At 39.3% G+C, this 21,835-nt stretch overlaps 2 protein-coding genes across 3 annotated transcripts in view; both read right to left on the minus strand.

Moving 5' to 3' along the window:
• The window catches only part of LOC140923293 (cadherin EGF LAG seven-pass G-type receptor 1-like), a 30,095-nt gene extending 29,612 nt beyond the window's left edge, over positions 1-483 (minus strand). For both annotated transcript variants that reach the window (XM_073373388.1, XM_073373387.1), the window contains exon 1: positions 200-483. In XM_073373388.1, the coding sequence (XP_073229489.1) occupies positions 200-350 (151 nt within the window). In that variant the 5' untranslated portion in view covers positions 351-483. The remainder of the gene's footprint in view (positions 1-199) is intronic.
• Positions 484-935: 452 nt separating this feature from the next.
• On the minus strand, positions 936-10,072 carry LOC140923559 (cadherin EGF LAG seven-pass G-type receptor 2-like). The gene is made up of 4 exons (XM_073373632.1): positions 7,099-10,072; positions 4,512-6,155; positions 3,767-4,008; positions 936-1,163 (listed from the first exon to the last, which is right to left on the minus strand). The coding sequence occupies exons 1-4, from the start codon at positions 9,845-9,847 to the stop codon at positions 936-938; spliced, it is 4,863 nt and encodes a 1,620-aa protein (XP_073229733.1). The 5' UTR covers positions 9,848-10,072.
• Between the last annotated feature and the right edge of the window lie 11,763 nt (positions 10,073-21,835).

A 21,835-nucleotide genomic window follows, 5' to 3' on the forward strand; every position in this document is an offset into this window, starting at 1 on the left:
TAATCACATAGACCATAATGCACCTTGTTTACCTCCCCACCCCCCAAATATTGCATAACCATTGTTTTCAATTCTTCTGGGTATCACAGAGAAATAGAAGACAATGGTTGTGCAAATTTCGGGGGGGGGGGAAGGGGGTAAACAGGATAGATTATGGTCTATGTGAAAAGAGTGAATAGCCAAAAAACTAAAGAAATACCTGTTTGACAAGAGCGACCGCCATAGCCAGACGGACAATCACAGCGATGTGATTTCAAAATACTGGAGCAGTTCCCTCGCTGACACGGTCTACTTGTGCAGTGATCTGTTTGCATCCCAGGGCATCCTGCTGTAGTGCCATTAACATACATTGGGCGACTTAGGTCGAGGAATACGTGATCGATGGCGACATTTGCGATGCAGCCAGTGAAATGTTTGTACGGGACAGGAAAGGTTGTTGGTAGTGGAAGAGAACCACCGAGTAATAATGGGCCAGTAAGATCCAACGACCTTCAAACAACAATCGTCAAAAATAAGGCTCACAAGTTATAAAACCTTGAAACGACGCGTAAACTAATTAAATGTAACATATCCCCCATTATTATTCTCCAAGGCTATAAAAATTGTAAACTATGTACATGAACACCAAAAGTTAGTGATTACTTAGTCATCAACCTCGTTGCCAGAGTTCTCTCCTAACCGCCCTCTCGTTCCGTAGGGCGGGTAGGAGAGAACCTGGGAATGAGGTTGCTTAGTCATCTTTTTCCGGAAGTAATACCAACCTACAGATGATTCCGTAACCGACATCTAGCACTGCAGTACTTAAAATTTGTATTTAGTTTACGAGGTATTCTTAGTTGTTTTTATACCTGACCCATACGTTTCGCCGACAGAACGCCGTTATAAGCTGCTTATTTAAGCCGTTTTCTTGTCACCATTTAGACAAAAGAACGGGACTATCCAAGACTTTGTTGAAACTTCAAAATTATACCATTTGGGTGGAAGCGCGTTATTTGTGATTGGTTGATGGTTGCCTTGGAAACCATCGTTTTTACATACTTGTAGTTATCTGCCTCAACTTTGGGATCCACTCTCTGCGCAGCCGCACAAGAAAACGATCCTACTCTTGTACCAAACTTCACAGCTACGGCAAGTTTACAGTCATCCACAATAATAATTCCAGTCTGGAGAAAACAAAATCATCTTAGTTAGTTTTATGAAAAAATAGGCGGATTTAGGCGGATCGACTGAGTGGACCGCGGCCACCCTTTCGTCGGCGAAATTTTGTATTACTTTTTTAAAAGAATTCTCAGTTGTATAGGTAATAGTTTCTATATAACTAGCAGGTGTCCCGGCCGCCCCTTTCCGAATTTTGAGGATCGCCATGGTTATTCTTTGAACACTGAAGATTCATGCAGTCCAAGGAACCAACCAGCAGTGGAGAGGAGTGAGGGGGCAAGGGCGGAAATTCAAATCCATGTTCAACTGCAATTTCAGCCGGGCTATGCATCAATAATTCCTGTCCTATTACGCTACTCCAGACTAACTGTGAACTAGAAACTTCATACCGCGGATCAATTTTGTTGAGGCCAAACATCTCTAGTTTTTACAAAAGACGCAAGGTTGATTTTACAGTCAGGAATATTTTGTTTTTTGTTTTTTGGTCCTTGCTTCCAAAATTGAACTAGTTTTTACAACCCATCCCAGAATAAACTAATTAAAAGCCCCACCCTTCACGATCACAATGACACATACAGCATAAGTGCCCACATAATTATGGTAGTGTCCTTACCAACCCAGCCCTAGCATAGGGAAACCAACCAGCGCTCGAAGAACACGTACAAGACCATCATACAACGTAGCTGACCATGACTCCCTGTTTGTTAGGGTAACCCACCGGCATTGTATGTCCCATGGGTCAGGGGCACACCCAACGTCAATTTTCAAAAAAATATCTGTTCGGAAGACGATTTGAGATCTAGAATTTTCGAAACATTTGTTGCAAAATTTCTTGCTTGCCTGCCTCTCCTAGGATTTTCGAACATCTAAAAAATGGTGTAATTGCCCATTTTAAACGGATTTTTACCCTAAAAAGGTCACCTAGAATTTTCGGGAGCCTTTCTTCTAGCTGAAATTTTCCAAAAAGTAAGTTTTGATCCCTATACCTTTCGGATCACTAGACTTTCGGCTAGGAAATCCGAACAGATGAAAAATTTTTAGGGGATAAAAATATGCCTATATCTACCTTTTAAATACTAAAATACGTTCAACAATGCTATGTTTAAGTGGTTTTGAAAGTATATTCTCGATGGGTGCCCCTGATGGGTTCAAACACCATCCGGCCATTGTCTCAGCGAAAACATCTTTCCCATTAACTGCCCAACCTTATTATAATTTCAACGTCTAACATCCATTGAATCGCATACAGAGCAGTAATTATTCCGTTTACTTTTATGACTTTCAAGGTTGATTATGCATGCAGTGATGTTAAAGACAGAAATACGATGCTGTTAGCTCTTAGAGCTTAAAGGATTACAGGTCATTCAAAAGGAATTCTGCAAAATTGCATTGATATCTTATCAAGCCAGCATCTAAGCCCACTTTTTAATAATCCTAAACAAACACTCTAATAATATTATAAACGAGACCACATAGCTATTACCATCATCTGTTTGCTTTTACTAATATTTTGTTTTAAGCTAATGGCCCCTTAAGAAATCATGTCAATAGCCAAAGAATGTATAGATTCAAGAAAATGTTTAGATTCAGGGGCAGTTAAGAGATAATCTGTACACACAGCCATGCAAAGTAACCATGGTTTAAAACAAGAATAACATAACATGTTCAAATGAAAACAAACACTGCCTCACGCATGATAACCTCTGAACTGGCCATATGTGCATAGATAATGTTATTTTATCAAAAAGCGAATGGAGATAAGCCTTGCTGCTACTGGCTAATGTTTGTAAAGAATTTCCGCAGTAGTTGAGTTATATGGCAGTCAACACACACAGACATGGGGAGACTTAAGCAGCAGTGGCTAACAACCGCAAGTTAAAATATTTTATTTCAACCAATTAATAAAATAAACAATATGCATAAATAATAATTGTAGGCATGCACTTTTAGAAAATATCACATGGGAAGGTCTAGAAATAGATATGCAAATAATACTTAAGAAAAAGTGTACTTAACTACTACTGATGCTAAGAATAATTCATCACTTAAGAGAAGCTCTTTTCAACCATTATTGAAATCAATTTGAGTACAACAATTATCATTCACATACGAAAAGCTAGTACCTATTCTCTTGCAAAATGTACATGCATGTGCAATAAAATGTATGATCACATTACAATAATATTCTATTTTAAAAATTCATGCCACTTATTTAATTTAATTCTATTTGGTTTTCAGAAAACAAAAAATAAATGAATCAGACATGGGAGACTGAAACATTTTTCTTCCCTACCTAAAATGAAAGGCTTCAATGGGTTAAACACCACAAAGATAACAGTATCACATAACTGGTCACCGTGAACAAAACCGGATATAATATGGTGATTAAGTACAAGTTTTGAAACAGCCAACTGGTTTGAAATGCGCTGCATTTGCAGAACTCAGTCTTAATTCAATCAAATTTCCTTAAATACAGACACCACAGTGGTTTTTCCAAGTGTCCCCTTAAAAGAGAATTTCTGGCATCTTTGGGTTGTAGAGGGCGGTCCATACAAAAATGTGTAAAACCATGTTATTTTGAAATTAAAAGCAATAAAAACTTCCATACCCTGTTCAGAAAAGATACTTCAACCTTATGCCACTGGCCATCTGCCACCCCACCATTGATATTTGACGTGACGGCGATAGTTTGAGAGAAGATAGAAAACCTAAATTGCACTTGTCCTTTGATCACCAGCACAGCAATGAAGTCATGTTTGCCATCATAGCGACCATTATATAGAAGCAAACCACTGTGTTCCGTAGTCGTAAACTCCAGTTTAATGTGCAATAGCCATCTTTGTGTTAAAGCTGGGGAGAAACATTTGATCAACCATGTCAGGAACATTGACGGAATTTATTTCCAAAGAAATTTGTCTTACTCTGTATTGACATGCCAAAGCACATTCATGGTATTGCTGATTTTTGTTTTCTGTTATGGCTAAATTCATAATTTTTCTTTGAAAACTCAGCACCTCTGCACTGCAGGGGCGGATCTAGGGGGAGGGTGCAGGGGGTGCGCACCCCCCCCCCCCCCCCCCCCGAGATGACCTGCGGTTTTCTAATACAACTGGTATTCTGCAAAAAAAAACTATGTGGTTTATTGGTGTGGAAGTAGAGCAAGAGACGAGTGCACCTCCTCCTAAAAAAAATCCTGCATCCGCCCCTGCACTGCACTATTATATGGGAGCGCCCCCTCCCCCCTCTTCCCCCTGGTAACAACACATACAGTATAACATGAAAATGATTTTCTATTTGAGGGAAACAAATCCCAACAAAGGGTTAATATTATCCAGAATACAAAAGATACTTGCCTGGAAATGCAACATAAGTTCCCTTCTTGAAACTACGTGTAGTCAACTCACAAAATTTTCCATCTTGTGGATACTCCTTGCGACAAACACATGAAAAACCGCCAGATGAACTATCCTTGCAATTGCCACCATTCCTACATGGGTTTAACTTAAGATTATTCTCAAACGTTTTTGAGGCACTGGGACATTTACTTTTTGAAATCTGAATTTCACAGTTTCTGCCAGTTCTTCCAGGATTACAAATACACGAGTAATTTCCTTCCACACTCACACATTTCCCCTGGTCTTGACAAGGATTTGAGTAGCAAAGATTTAAAACCTTATCACAGTCGCGACTACGGTAGTATGGAGCACAGGGACATCTGTATTTTTCTTGCACACCAACTGATCGAAAAACCACAGTTGTTGAACTGTAAGTGTTGGATTCACCAGTGTAGTTTGCGTATGCCATACAAGCTACCCTGGATGTCACCAATGCACCGTTACAGACCTCTTGCACACAAAGATTATCTTCAAAGGGTAGTAGCTTGAGCTTTGCTTCCTCTGAAATCTGCATCATATTGATAAAGATTAAATCCCTTACATACCCAGGGTCGTAAAAGCTAACTCGGTTGCGGATGCTGTCAAGTTTATAAACGGCAAACCAGACCTTCAGTTGTGAAATATCATCTTCCCTTGGTCTTTTCGCTTTTAACAATTTGGAAGTGATGTGAAAAAACTTAAGCTGGTCAGGGTCACAGGAAATAACATTAGCTATCGCTTTTACCAGTCGCACGTAAGAAGAATGAAAAAATTCCTGAATAGTTTCGCCATAAATGTCAAGCGTCAAGCTATTCTTTAACATCTCTGGTGTAACAGATGTCACAATGACTTGCCCACGTGCTGTCGCAGTGTTGGATCCAGAATCAGAGACCTTCACTTTTAGTTTAACAACATTGATGGTTTTTCCAGTGTTCAGTGAGGTAGGACTAACACGTAGCTCTCCAGTTGATCTGTTGAGGGCCACCCAGGCACCTTGTTCAATATGGGTACTTTCGTAAGTGAGACGGTCAGAGACATCAGGATCGTAGGCTGGTATTTTGAAGTAGGGTTGTTTGGGGAACTTGTCTCCAATAACGTTAATAACCATAACGAAATCCTGAAGTACTGGAGGGTTATCATTGACGTCAATCAATGTAACATTCACTATTGTTTCCACAAAGTATGGCGATGATGTGGCACGGACTTTAAGGATGTACTCAGACCTTTTTTCATAGTCCAATTTTGTTTTGGTCTGAATCATTCCATTCCTTTGAATGATAAATGTCAGAGGGTCATTGCCAGAAATAATGCTGTACACAATGGGATATCTTCCTGTTTGAGAAACATCATCTTGGGACACAGCTTCAACTTGAACCACATCAGAACGTTCCTTGATGTCCTCTCTTTTGAACACAATGTAAGGGTCTTTTGTAAATTTTGGTGGGCTGTCGCGCACATCTTTCAATGTGATTTTAACTTTCACTGACGAGGTCAACGAAGGGCGTCCCTTATCAGCGGCAACTACAGTCAGTTGATACAAGGGGATGGTTTCCCGATCAAGCCTTAGTAAAGTTCTGATGACTCCTTGAGTGCTATCAATCTGAAAAGCACCTCCACCATCACCTAAAAGAGGAGACCAAAAGAGCACTTTTCTAAGACGCCAGTTTAAAGAAGGTATAAGTGAATGAAATCTCCACAAATTGCGCTCAAAGTTCATCTCCTTGTACAGCATTAACTGCAGCCCACATCTTATATGGTAAAAGCATTCATACATGTAATGGGCACACTCCTACCTTCAAAACTTTAAACAAGGTTGTGTTGTGAGAAAAAAAGGGGGGAGCCCCGTGCTCTGAACCTGTGAGATCCAGGGTTCCCAGCATACGAATTCTTCCTCCTGGAAGCTAAACTCAGGTGCCAGAGGCCACTGGGTGCTGCTACAGCACCCTCTTGCTTTTAGCCCCAATCTCCACATACAAATTCTCTACACTGACTAGAGAAGAATGCAGTAATGCGATAAGGACTGGACACTAATTTCTATATACCCAATAGGAACCTGCTACTAGTTTATCGGACCACGTTGCTCTCTTTCTATGTTAACTCTCATCATTCTTTAGCAAGAATAGCCGCTTGAATTAAACATGCGTGTCTGTGAAATGGATGAATTCCTATTTATGATGAGAACATAAAACAAGAACAACGTTGTCCGATAAACTAGAACCAGGCTCCTACCGGGCATTTAGAACTTAGTGTGTTCAGTTGTTATCATACAATTGCATTCTCCTCTAGTGACCTCCATACTTTCCCTTAAATAATTAAGTGAGAGAATTTGTTCAGATCAAATCAGATCAAAGTATTTTCCCTTCAGTGGTTGTTTTGTTTATTCTCATAACTATTTCTCTTGAACAGAAAAAAATTGGTTTTGAACACTCTTGAAACCAAAAGAGTTAACAGTACCACATTTGAACATGCGTTCCTTGATTTCACTGAATTCTACACATACCGTACTTATGCTGTAATGTTTACCTTTCAAGTCTAACTCAGATGTTAAACTAAGCATTACACTTACCATTTCTTGCAAATGAATATATGATAGCTTTATTGGAGCCATCGTCATCATCCACAGCAGAAACCACCAGTACCTTTGTACCTGGTCTAACATCCTCTTTAATTTCTTTTCCATAGTTTGACTGCAGGAATCGAGGTTTGTTATCATTCACATCTGTCACTGTAATATGCACATTAGCAGTTCCTTTTAATCGTGGATTTCCATGATCAGTTGCACTTACATCAAATCTGTATTGAGGAGTTGATTCCCGATCCAAGGAGTTTGCAACAGTTATTTCACCAGTGTTAGGATTAATGTTAAAATCTCGCTGAGGTCGTTCAAAAGCATAAGTGAGCTTAGCATTCGATCCTTGGTCATCGTCTGTTGCTTTTACAAAGAGTACCCTTACACCTTTGGCAGTGGCTTCACTTATCGGTTTCTGGTAAATGCGCTGCTTAAAAATTGGTGGGTGTGTATTTGAGTCTGTTATATTGATGCGCACAATAGCAGTGCTTTCTAAAAGATTATCCCTGGCTCTTACGGTCAGAAGAAAGAATTTTTTCTTGCTGTAGTCCAGGCGACAGATTAATGTTATCACTCCACGACTAGAAATTCGAAAACATCGCGGTTGATGGGAATCAAGTCTGTATGTCGGATCACGCTGAGTAAGATCTGGGTCAGTGGCAGTCACTTGAAGAATGGTCCTCCCCAATTTGGCATTCTCCTCCACTGATCCTTCATAAACTGGTTTTGAAAACTTAGGGGGATTGTCATTGACATCACCGACAGTAACTGTCACACTTGCTAGGCTACTCTTAGGTGGCGTCCCTCTGTCTTGCGCTTTGACGCGAAACACATATCGATCTTGCGTTTCCCGATCTAATTTCTTAGTGAGAAACAAATCTCCAGTTTGGCTGTTTATCCCAAATGGTAAATTTGTTCCAACCAAACTGTAAACTATCTGCTGATTGATGCCCTGGTCATCATCAAAGGCCTGTATTCTTGTGAAAGTGTGTTGCACATTTTCACGCTCAGAGACTGTTTCTTGAAAATCTGCACTAGAGAACTGTGGAGCATTGTCGTTGACATCGATCAGTTCTATCTCCACTGATGTTTCATTGTATTCTGGGGTTTCTCCCTTGTCCTGGGCCATCACAAAAAGTGTATGAACTGGAGTGTACTCATAATCAAGAGATTTGACTACTTTGATCTGTCCATTAAGACGGTTAATGGAAAACAGTCCTTGGTCATTTCCACTAGTGAAGCTATACTCCACCTCTCCATTGCTACCAGTGTCGTTGTCAGATGCGCTTATTGTCAGAACTAGATTACCAGGTTTGACATCTTCCCGTATTTCTTTCCTGTATTCTTTTTTTGAAAACTGGGGTACACAGTCATTGACATCAGTGACTGTTATCCGCACAGTTGTTTGGTCAGTTTTGGGTGGGGAACCTTGATCGCTGGCCTGGATTGTTAGTGAGTACTGTGGGACAGTTTCACGATCAAGTGGACGATCAACAAAGATAGCCCCACGACTTTCATCAATTTTGAACACTCGATTAACTCCAACCCAGTTAGTGATAGCATAACGGACGTCAGCATTTTTTCCCTCATCATCGTCTTCAGCTCTTACATCAATCACAACAAAGCCAACATAGACATTCTCTGCTATAGCCGTACTGTAAGATGGGGATTCAAATTTAGGGGCATTGTCATTAATATCACCCACTACAATTCTTAGATATGCTAAGGCATATAATGACCTGTGCTCTTCATATTCTGCATAAACATTAAAAGAGTGCTCAGACATACTCTCGCGGTCCAACGACTTTACGGTCTTTATGAGTCCGGTATCAGAATTGATAGAGAAGAATCTTTGACTGAGAAGATTTTGATTAGCTTCCATTCTGTACGTAATTTTCCCAGCATTTCCATTGTTCGTATCTTGAGCCTGGATGGTTGTAACTGTTGTTCCAACGCGAGCATCCTCGCTAATCGGAGCTGTTAAATCCGTGCTGGAAAATCGTGGAGGAGAGAATTGGATCGCCCGGCGAAATCGCCGCACTTTGTTGAAAAAATTAGCCTTGCTATCATCAACAAAGAATTGGATTCGCGCAATAATGGTTTGCTTGTTTCTGCCTCCATATTTGCTCGCCGGAAATTCAGATACGATATCGAGCTTTAAAACATTTTCTTTAACTTCAAGTAAAGATTTTCGAAGAACTAAATAATCCGATTTGGCGCCAAATCTGAAAAATCTCCTCTCGGGATTATTTCGTAGTTTCAAGGAAGCAGGATCAATAGAAAGTCTTTCACAGTAAGTAAAAATGCGTCCAAGGCTAAACACGCGTGTTCCTACAGGAGATGTAGATTTCACTGTTCTACGAAAGTTTAGAAAACATTTTTCTCCAGAAACAGTCACACTTATGGGTCTTAAAGTCCTTTCGGATGAATTAAATATAGATGTTGTTTCTACAAAAACTGTAAACGGATTATGCCGAAGAGTCTTGCAGTCTGGTTTGCGAATCATACGCACTAAACCACTGCTTGAATCAACAGAGAAAGTCTGAAGCGCGCTCGGTTCATCGTGCTCCGGTGTGTGTAAAACATGATTCGTCCAACCAGGTCTACTTAAATTGGCCAGAACTGTGTTCGGCGTTGTCCATGAATAAATATTAATAACTGTGCCATCCACTTGCAGTAAGAGATAAAAGCCTAGTTGATGAACAACTAAAACAAACCACAGCAAAATGCGGTTGAAACTAGCCATCTGTTAGTGACGGGCACCGCGGTCTGTTGTCACGTTATGAGCGTCCATCAAAAGCAAAGGCGAAATCGCAAATTATACCGCCAAAGTGGTGTAGCGATGCAACAATTTCCACTTAAAGTGTCCATAAACAAAGCTGTTTTCTGGATCCAGCGCTCATCTTTGGAAAGCACTACAAGAATATCTTTGATCTTTCGGTTAACACTGTCGGCAGGGGACAAAATTCCCTTTGAGTGACAAGATGTCAGATTTTAGTGTCTAATTGGCTTAAGGCGATCACGTGATTCATTTTATCTCGCCGCGGTAGAAAATCGAACCCTGTTTTGCATGACAAACGAAACTATTTGGTTTTTTGAGATCATTCTTCACTAATTTATTTACAAACAAAGCGAAGGATTGTCATTAAAAGTATGAAAAAAATATAAACACGATATTACTTTAACCATGACAGGATCTAATATTTGAGAAAAATTATTGTTTTTTTTAAAAAACGTCTAGCCAGCGCAAACAGTTTCGCAAGGAATTTTACAAATTTCGGGGAGTTGACGTAAGTGAGATTAATAAAAGTATGTCGGAAATAATAATTATACCGCTACCGTCATCATGGAATTTATGGATATTTTTCTGCTCACACTTCCTGCCTTTAAAAACAAAAATATCGTGATAAATATGCATTCATGCAAATGGTGTCCCAAAATCAAACATTATTTTATTTATTTATTTTACTTGTATCATATTTTTAAGGCTTGATTAAATTTTAAGTTTATTTTAATTAACGAGCCTTAATAGTATGTTGAAAGACTTAAAAATTAACCAATTAGCGAAAACTCGTGCGTAACAGATGAATTTTATTTATATTTCATAAAAATTTAATTTCAAGTTAACCGATTTTTTTCGGTTGTTATTTTTAACTAGAAAAACTCTGAGAATATTTTCTGAGAATATATTGCTGCTGCGTAAAGGCTCCCTTTGTACTGACTTTCGTAGAAAATCGAGACTAACAAAATTAAATCATCGAGGTAATCTATCACAAGTATGCTATTTTTGTTTGAAGCGTAATTTTTTTCTGGCATGGGCAATGAAAGTGTAAAAAATTGTGAAGAATGAGTACACAAACATTTTCTTCTGTTTTATTAGTAGTTTTTTATGTTATTTAATTTTTTTTGAGAAAAAGAAAACACAAGAGAAAAACAGAAAAAATGAATTAAAAAGTGACAGAGTGATGGCGCTGAAAAGCCTGAGGAAATTTTTGCTTATCTGATGATTTACTGTTCGTTCCTTTAGGCTTTTGTCAAGCGGACTGATTTTGTCTGTGAAACCGGAAAACTATTGTGGAGCTGGAGTCATTCATATCTCCCAGGGGAGGTACTCCCGGTAATTCTTGGTGGGGGTGTGCCGCCTGGTTCTCCAAATCTTGACCCTACTTTCAGACCGAAAAAAGCCATTGTTTACACCCGTTTTCAGCTGGCCCCTAAAATCCATACCCTTTCCAGACCTGGCCTCCAAGAAAACATTTCATCATGACTTAGATTAGGACGCTAACAAAAAAAGACTTCTGAAGATACACTTAATTCGCACATTTCTCTTTCTTTCTTATTCCGTTTGAAATTGAAACAATAAACAGGGCCACCCAACGAGAATATAGTTCAAAACCATTTAAACATAGCGTTGTTAAACGTATTTTGGTATTTAAACGGTAAATATAGACATATTTTAATCCCCTAAAAATTTTTCATCTGTGCGGATTGCCTGGCTGAAAGTCTAGTGATCCAAAAATTATAGGGATCAAAACTTACCTTTTCGAAAATTTCAGCCAGAAGAAAAGCTCCCGAAAATTCTAGGTGACCTTTTCAGGGTAAAACTCCGTTAAAAATGGGCAATTATACCATTTTTTAGATGTTCGAAAATCCTAGGAGAGGCAGGCAAACAAGAAATTTTACAACAAATGTTCTGAACATTCTAGATCTCAAATCGTCTTCCGAACGGATATTTTCCGAAAATTGACGTTGGGTGCCCCTGAATAAATACGTTCATACACTCCCGTAGTTTCCTCGAACACCCTACCCGATTCCAGACTAAAACGGGCAATGTCTTTACCCGCCAGTTCAGATAAAAATGGCGATAAAACCAGGCACATACCTATATGAACAAGAAGACGCCTGAAGGCCTTTAAGTAGGATGTGTTTATTTATTTCAATTAATGGCAGTAAGTAAGGTAAAGGCAATAAGGACGATTTGTAAAAGAGTTACAGCGACCCCATATCACTGGCACTGCAGCTGGATGATGAAGTAGAAGGCTAGGCATGCTGTTCTGCAAGAAAGATATTCCATTTCTCAAATCCATTGGAAATTAGGTACTAAGTAGATGAAAAACATTCTGGCGGACAACGGGTATGGGGCTTCCAAACAACCTTATATTAGCACCTGGTGTTTGCGATGAAGATGCTTTTCAAAACATCTGTCGCCTTCTGGTCATTGCCTGCACCCTACCCATCACAAACGCAGAAGCTGAGCCGTCGTTTTCACTGATAAAATGAATCAAGACCTGCTCTAGGTCAACAACGCCTCAAGACCGATTCTCGGATCTCACAGTAGATCGACATATACTACCCCGAGAGATTCCAGGAAGACGAGATATCCCTGCAAGTCTTTGTAAAGGCTCATCCAAGAAGGCTCTTTCAAGCTAGTCTGTTTGACAAACAACTTATCGGTGTTGCACTGTACTCTTAGTCCTTAATAATAGTGTCTTAAATTTGAAAAATTTATACCCCTAAAATCAAAATGTGAAAAATCTACGTATTCAAACATTAACCTCAAACCACCCCTCAACCATTCCTTGGCCCGGGACGTTTGCCTTGAACTCTGTTACTTACAACGGCCCTCTATCAAAAAATGTTACCTTGTTACCCTGTTACCCTTTCACCCTATTACCTTGTTACTCTGTTACCTTGTTCCCCTGTTACCTTGTTCCCCTTGTAACAATTGTTACCCCTTGTTACCCCTTGTTACCCTTGTTACCCTTGTTACCCCTTGTTACCCTTGTTACCCTTGTTACCCTTGTTACCCTTGTTACCCCTTGTTACCCTTGTTACCCCTTGTTACCCTTGTTACCCTTGTTACCCCTTGTTACCCTTGTTACCCCTTGTTACCCTTGTTACCCCTTGTTACCCTTGTTACCCCTTGTTACCCTTGTTACCCCTTGTTACCCTTGTTACCCTTGTTAGCCTTGTTACCCTTGTTACCCCTTGTTACCCCTTGTTACCCTTGTTACCCCCTGTTACCCTTGTTACCCCTTGTTACCCTTGTTACCCTTGTTACCCTTGTTACCCTTGTTACCATTGTTACCCTTGTTACCCCTTGTTACCCTTGTTACCCCTTGTTACCCCTTGTTACCCTTGTTACCCCTCGTTACCCTTGTTACCCCTTGTTACCCTTGTTACCCCTTGTTACCTTTGTTACCCCTTGTTACCCTTGTTACCCTTGTTACCCCTTGTTACCCCTTGTTACCATTGTTACCCTTGTTACCCTTGTTACCCTTGTTACTCTTGTTACCCTTGTTACCCTTGTTACCCCTTGTTACGCCTTGTTACCCTTGTTACCCCTTGTTACCCTTATTACCCCTTGTTACCCTTGTTACCCTTGTTACCCCTTGTTACCCTTGTTACCCCTTGTTACCCTTGTTACCCCTTGTTACCCTTGTTACCCCTTGTTACCCTTGTTACCCTTTGTTACCCTTGTTACCCCTTGTTACCCTTGTTACCCCTTGTTACCCTTGTTGCCCTTGTTACCCTTGTTACCCTTGTTACCCCTTGGTACCCCTTGTTACCCTTGTTACCCGTTGTTACCCTTGTTACCCCTTGTTACCCTTGTTACCCTTGTTACCCCTTGTTACCCCTTGTTACCCTTGTTACCCCTTGTTACCCTTGTTACCCCTTGTTACCCTTGTTACCCTTGTTACCCCTTGTTACCCTTGTTACCCCTTGTTACCCTTGTTACCCTTGGTACCCCTTTTTACCCTTGTTACCCCTTGTTACCCCTGTTACCCCTTTTTACCCCTGTTACGCCTTGTTACCCTTGTTACCCCTTGTTACCCTTGTTACCCTTGTTACCCCTTGTTACCCCTGTTACCCCTTGTTACCCTTGTTACCCCTTGTTACCCTTGTTACCCTTGTTACCCCTTTTTACCCCTGTTACCCCTTGTTACCCTTGTTACCCCTTGTTACCCTTGTTACCCTTGTTACCCCTTGTTACCCTTGTTACCCTTGTTACCCTTGTTACCCCTTGTTACCCTTGTTACCCCTTGTTACCCTTGTTACCCTTGTTACCCCTTGTTACCCTTGTTACCCCTTGTTACCCCTTGTTACCCTTGTTACCCTTGTTACCCCTTGTTACCCTTGTTACCCCTTGTTACCCTTGTTACCCCTTGTTACCCCTTGTTACCCTTGTTACCCCTTGTTACCCTTGTTACCCCTTGTTACCCTTGTTACCCCTTGTTACCCTTGTTACCCTTGGTACCCCTTTTTACCCTTGTTACCCCTTGTTACCCCTGTTACCCCTTTTTACCCCTGTTACGCCTTGTTACCCTTGTTACCCCTTGTTACACTTGTTACCCTTGTTACCCCTTGTTACCCCTGTTACCCCTTGTTACCCTTGTTACCCCTTGTTACCCTTGTTACCCTTGTTACCCCTTTTTACCCCTGTTACCCCTTGTTACCCTTGTTACCCCTTGTTACCCTTGTTACCCTTGTTACCCCTTGTTACCCTTGTTACCCTTGTTACCCTTGTTACCCTTGTTACCCCTTGTTACCCTTGTTACCCTTGTTACCATTGTTACCCTTGTTACCCCTTGTTACCCTTGTTACCCCTTGTTACCCTTGTTACCCTTGTTACCCTTGTTACTATTGTTACCCTTGTTACCCTTGTTACCCCTTGTTACCCTTGTTACCCTTGTTACCCTTTGTTACCCTTGTTATCCCTTGTTACCCTTGTTACCCCTTGTTACCCTTGTTGCCCTTGTTACCCTTGTTACCCTTGTTACCCCTTGGTACCCCTTGTTACCCTTGTTACCCCTTGTTACCCTTGTTACCCGTTGTTACCCGTTGTTACCCCTTGTTACCCTTGTTACCCCTTGTTACCCTTGTTACCCTTGTTACTCTTGTTACCCTTGTTACCCTTGTTACCCCTTGTTACCCTTGTTACCCTTGTTACCCTTTGTTACCCTTGTTACCCCTTGTTACCCTTGTTACCCCTTGTTACCCTTGTTACCCTTTTTACCCTTTTGTTTCGAATCCTCCTGCAGTTGCATTTGCCAAAAACCAATTTTTAGATCCAACACGGAAAACACGCTTGCACCAGCTAAAGAATCTAGCGCATCAGCGACTAAAGGCATTGGAAAACTATCTACCTTAGTGACTTTATGAACTTTTTTTTTTTTTTTTTTTTTTTCAAGGTAGATTGTGCGATAAGATTTTTTTTTTTTTTAAATTATTATTTTTTCCACAACAAGTATTGACATACATTGTAGTAGTACATATAGTAAAATAAAATCACAAAAAAAGTCGTACAAGATATTTGATTTCAAGTCAAGGGATTCTACAATTTACAAAGCAATTGAAAAACGTGGACATGTTTCGAGTATGCAACTAATTTGTATGACTAAACAAAAAAACAAATATTGTCACAAAAACAGAAAGGCACGAGACTAAAATAAACAAATAAATCAAGCAAAAAGTATATACAAATATATATAGTAAAATAAAATCACACAAAAGGTCATAAAACATATTTGGTTTCAAGTTAAGGGATTCCACGTTTTACGCTTCTTATATATTGTTAATGCAACAGATTTTGTGAGAGGTTATTTTTAAAGCGAGACCATTTCCGTACAAAGACGTTTGAGTCGTTATTGTGGAATGCAATATGCTTTTCAATTTCTATCGAGTTCATAAGTACCTGTATATACACCTGCAGCTTAGGAAGCTTGTTCCCAAGTCTGCAGGTGTATATGTAATGTCTAGCTATAAGGAGTAGGTGATGAAAGAGAAGGTCTTTTACGTCGTCAATGAGACCGAAACAGAGAGACAAGGAGGGAGAGACGTTTTCTAAATCTTTGAAATTTTGAGACATCCACTCGAACATGCTCTTCCAGAAGTTCTGAGTGTATTTGCAAGTCCAGAATAGATGAACGAGGGTTTCTTTTTGTTCCTCGCAAAAGGAGCAGGAATCTGTTTGTTTGATACCTATTTTGTACAGGAAGTCATTTGTGGCTATTTTTCTGTGAAGGAATTTAAATTGGAGACTTTATTAACTTTACGAAAATCAACACAAAATCTATATGACCCGTCCTTCTTTTTAACCAAAACAACTGGAGAGCTCCAAGGAGAGACAGACTCTTGAATTATTCCTTTTTCAAGCATTTCGTCTACTTGACGGTCAATTTCTTTCTTAACGTCAGGAGATACTCTACACGGCCTTTGCTTAATAGGCGTAGCATCACCAGTATCAATGACATGCTGTACAAGAGATGTTCTACCCAACTGATCCCCAGGAAAAGCAAAAACATTACGATATTTATTAAACAAATTCTTAAATTTCACTTTCTCATCATCATTCAAAATACTATTCGACAAATCAGAAAACTCCGAATAATCTTTTGGCTGTTGCCGATCATCTGAAGAATTACGCTGAGCATCCGAAGAAGGGGAATTTTTGCCAATTTCAAATGTTGCTAAATCATTATCAACACGCTCAAAATCTGCCAATTTAGACCTACGAAAAATTTTAACTGGTTGAGCGGAAGGGTTTACCATCCTAACAGGAACAGTTACATCACTAGAAACCTTCACGAGGTCTGTCGCTCCAAAAACTGAGTAACGGTGAGGCAAATCAGACTTAGGCGTGACCAAGCCATAAATTTCACTGGCACTTGTGTTTACACCTTTCGGCATTGAACTTAATCTACCAGCGACAACGACTTCTGAATGAGCGGGAATAGTAAAAGAATTATCAGCATGCACTGACAAAACACAATTATCAAAACCTTCAACATCCAAATCATCACCAAAACTATCAGCAAAAGGGAGGGGATCCTCGGGGTGGGAAAATTCAATTACGTTCTCCATAAAATTAATTATCGAACAATATTTTTGAAGAAAATCTCTGCCCAAAACAACGTCATGAGTCAAATCTTTGATAACATAGGCTTCAAAAGGAAAAACGTCAGACTTAATAACAAAATTGAGCCATACTTTACCAAGAACGCTAAGAGGAGAACCACTTAAAGAAGTTACACGACTGGTCGAAGAGGAATCTAAAAAACAACTTTTATGACTAAGATACTTGTCCCAAACTTGAGAACTAATTGCTGTAACAGCTGCTCCAGTGGCAATAAGAGCAGGAAATTTAAAATCTTCTATCGTTACAGATATATCAAAACTGTCACCCTTGAAAGGAACATAGGCACGTTAAACGTGCATGAGCTATTTTGAATGCTTCAGTGTAACTTTAATGCTTCAGTGTAACCTTACCAAGAGTGATGAATCTACCTTTTTCGTCCTAAATGTAGACTGGGTTTTTGTGCGAAATTGGGTATTGCCGTATATAAATGAAAACGCGAAACGCTCAGATGCGTCGATCCTCATGCTATATATTCACTTTCCCGTGCCTTTCCCTGTTACATTTGGTGCACGTTAAACAGATTATTAAAGTAAAATAAATATCTACTCACCAAACGTTGATTAGAAGGAAAACTCTAAGGTTTCCTCGGAGTTTCTTAAGGCAAACTGTGACTCATCGAATTCGAGTAGTTAAGAAATACCAGGATTCTTATCATTGTGGTAGATGGTTGCATCATTACAATTCACGAGGTTTTCACGTGCGATTCTTCTCAGTGAAGCAGTCCTTAACTCCTTCAACTTATTTCTTCATGTTTTAAAAGCTATTGCTTCTTAAAAGACAAGAGCCTTTTTTAAGGCATTGGTTACAAAACGAAACAGGTCTTCGTACGTTCAAGTTACTATCATTATTGTAAAAAGCCAATCTGCATGAGACGTACAGTCACACAACTGGCACGTGAAAGTGTTGGACTTTGCCCCCTTTCGTGGTTCGTACGTGAGGGAATTCGAGTTATCACGCGGTAATCTAGTAAACAGAATTATAAAAATAACTCATACACACAATTTACACGTGAAGATGTTGGTCTTTGGCCCTTTTACAATTCGTACGTAAAAAAACGCAAATTGTTTACTACAAAATTTTCTCAACGATTTTAAGAAATCACCTCGGCTTCATTACAACATCTGCAATTAAATTATGTTTCATGCCATGTCAAGGTTGATAGCCTAACATTTATTAACTTCCAAGAAAATTACCAAACTGCCGAAATATATTTCTGCTCATATCATGTTACTCCACTCAATAAAACAGTGTCTAATTATTGTGTCAACTAGCTTCTTCCAATTGTATTCCCTAACGCGGTTGTTTCTACTTAAGTTACTCATCTTTACTAAATAAAATACGTTTCTATAACTATAATGCTTAGTATGCAGGAAGGATGTATCATGTTGTTCACTTATTATTTTTTTTTGTTTTGCCGGAACGAAAAAAAAAAGGTCTGTTGAACTTTGTAAGCGAGAGAATAATATTTTTAAAGCTTGTTTACAGAATTAACAATACTCGGTACAGCTTTGAAAAAAGAAACGGCCTTTCAAACTTGTAAAACCACATTTTATAGGCCGCATACTTTCAAATTAAAGTCCATATCTAAATATCAATTATTGCTTCACTGGAAGAGCTTTTAAAATATATGATCTTTTATACTCTAACTTGAAGTGGGTGAAACGCAACTCATAAATACGTGCGATGTACCGTTCGCGATAGCCGAATCAGTCACAAATGTCTTGAAGCAGCATCCACACTAAAATATGAACCCTTAAACAGCTGCATCACTGTTCACAGCGTTTGAATCATGAAGATGTTTTATGTAATGCTTCCAAACACCTGTACCCGTAATAAAAGACGAAAACATTGTGAAGGATCAAGATGGCGGTCTCAAAGTGCCCTTGTTCGATCTTAACCAATGCCATGTTTAAATAGATGCCAAGATCTCATTGGTTCCTAAGCATCAACTCAGAGTACCTTCAACCTTATTGGCTCTTGCAACCAACATCCCAACATACAAAGATACAAAGCCACAAAGATACATACGCTCACACCACTGACATATGAGCTATTTCAAAATAGCTCAATAAATAGAACCAAGTCTACAGGAATTGGCAGGCAAAGAAACACTGTCAGTCACGTGCGACCCAGCCTCAGGGTCACTCGAGACAGATAAGCCACGACATGTTTTAGAAACAATAACTTTAGACTCGACGTCATTAACTTTCAATTTGTTTTCATTTTTAAACTCAGGAGCCAATTCTTCTTTCGTCTCTCCAACTTCTTGGGATACATTGTCATTTAAAGACTTCTCGTAATCCATTTCTTGGTTGGGAGAGAACACAGGAACATTTAAAGACTGAACAATTTTGCTTTTCTTCAGCAATGACGCAGCGACTACATGTTCACATCGTGTTATGGCCTGCGAAAAAATATTTTCATTAAGGACATTTTGAGGTTGGCAATCTTGAGAACACTCATGTTGACATGTGACGGAAACTTGAGGTTTAAATAGTTTAGAATTTGGCGTAACAATAGGCTCACAGGGATTATACACAACATGGCGAAACTCTTGAACATTCTTTTTAGTAACACCTTCGGCCGAATTTCCAGAGTTACTGAAAGCACATTTATCAGAACTAGATCCGACGGAAGAATGTTTATTTCTTGTAGAATTTTCAAGCGCCCCCATAACGGGTTCACTACCACTTACGATAGGGGCGCCAGCCAGTTTAACCGAGCGCCAATTTTTCCCTGGTTAAAAACATTCTGCGTATTGTTTCTCCGATGCAAGCGTTTAAAATTAGGTTTGAAATTTCTATATCTGCCCAATTTCGGCTTTTTACCAAAAACAGTGCCTCCACAATGGACAGGAAAATTGCATGATCGAAATTTCCGATTAACATGTCGATGTTTTTCATTATTTTGGGAAGTTTCAGTCCATACATTTAATTCGTCTCTTAGAATTTGTTTGATATCCTCTTTAGAGGGATTAGACTTAAACTTCGAACATTCTACAACTTCTTGACCATTTTTCGATTTACCAAGAGTAACTAATTCTTTTAATCTCGCAAAATTCAAAGCGGAGTCCACATCAGTTGGCTGTTGCAAAATAACGTGGTCACGTGTCTCAGGTCTTAGACCTCGTACAAAACAATAAAGCCATTCACTTTTAGGTAAATTGAGACGAAAGCAGAATGAAAGAATATCATAATAGTAATCGGCAACAGTCTCCCCTAATAACTGACGACGTTCTTCTAATTTTTGTCTCACCTGCCACAGAATTACACTTGATTCAAAATGAGCAATTAATTTTTGTGACAATACTTCAAAAGTAAAATTTTCTGAACCTGATAAAGTTTTAAACCACACGCTGGCTTGATGTTTTAGAAAAAGAGGAAGACCAAGCGCCAATTATTCTTCATCCCAACCATTTAATCTATCGGCCCGGCTATAGTTATCAATAAACTCGCGAACATCTTCTCTCTCGTTGCCGTAAAATAATGGGAATTCAACAGCAAGCCTATACATTACTTAAATAAAAAGTTCTGTCATTATGATTTTGCCTTACACAGGCGGATCTTCCACTCCTGACTTGTTTTAAACCACCATGAACAGCAAAATAAGGAATTCTGCACCAAAATAGACTCAGGTTCTCCAACAAAATAACGGGTTCTCCACCAAAATGTGTAGGGGGTTTACGAGCAACTCGCTCGCTGAGCGTAGGGGTACCAGGTATCTGAGTTTACATCTTGGTGTTCTTTAATCTTTAAAGCAGCTCATATGTCTTGTTTACAGCATCACTTAACGAATTCTGCTAGACAACTAGCTGTAACTAATCTCAACACTCTCTCTTCTACTCGTTCTAAACACTGGCAACTTATATGAGTAAAACGTAGGTACGTCTAGGCTTGCTGACCATGAGAGTTACAAACGCTTTTCCGAGTGACTTAAACGAATTTCCTGTTGATAACCAAAGTGGAATAGACAAACCCATAAGAAAACCAATGAAAGCGTGACAGCTAAACCCAGGAGACTCTACCTTAAACCAAAACAGGAACTCTGATGTAGGTAACAATCAAGGTCAGTAATGTTCCCAAAACGTACCCACTTAAAAACTGACAATCAAACTTTATAGGCCACTTGCACTAAGAGGTCACGTGACCAATGCTTCCTTTAAACGATGAGTTGAAATCTTGCTGATGCCAAAAATTGTTAGAGCACACAAAAATTATCTTACACCCGAAATTTGAGAGGAAACGCATTTAAGGAAGATATTTTATGGCACTTTGATTTTTCAGCAAAGTAGTATGATTTGTATTGGCCGCCATGTTGGAGGGCATGCTTTTGCCCTCCAACATGGCGGCCAAAACTACTTCTTGCTTATATCTTGTTCAACGTTTCATATTTACGCTCAGATGTGCTGTAAACGTTATCACATCATGTTTTTCAACATTTTCCTTGAAGTTTAAGTGCAAAATTTGTGTTCAGAGAGAGATAATTCATAATTTTAAAAATCACATTTTGGTCACGTGACCATTCACGAACCAAAAACCGAAAAACCAAATCACCATTATTTTGTTTAAGATATGACCCACTAATTATTTTTGGAAGGCAAAATCATAACTTTCATTTTCATAAAAACGATGTCACATGCCTCTTAGTATGACACTTTGGTCGACAAACCCATTAAAAAGATAATAGCACTCAAAAACCTGTTAACACATATACGGATTAACCTTGATCTACAAACTGATCATAACAAGACTCTAGTCACGAGTGAAACGTCAAGCACAAACACGAAATAAACTTAAAATAACCTACAAAATACTT

Source organism: Porites lutea, chromosome 13, assembly GCF_958299795.1.
Source record: "Porites lutea chromosome 13, jaPorLute2.1, whole genome shotgun sequence".
Lineage (NCBI taxonomy): Eukaryota > Metazoa > Cnidaria > Anthozoa > Scleractinia > Poritidae > Porites > Porites lutea.

Bases quoted from the DNA above. Each gene is read 5' to 3' on its own strand.
- LOC140923559 (XM_073373632.1), bottom strand. From the start codon at position 9,847: ATGGCTAGTTTCAACCGCATTTTGCTGTGGTTTGTTTTAGTTGTTCAT. The intron at 6,156-7,098 runs GTAAGTGTAATG...CTCCTCTTTTAG, and splicing joins ATATTCATTTGCAAGAAATG to GTGATGGTGGAGGTGCTTTT. The intron at 4,009-4,511 runs GCAAGTATCTTT...GTTTCTCCCCAG, and splicing joins AACTTATGTTGCATTTCCAG to CTTTAACACAAAGATGGCTA.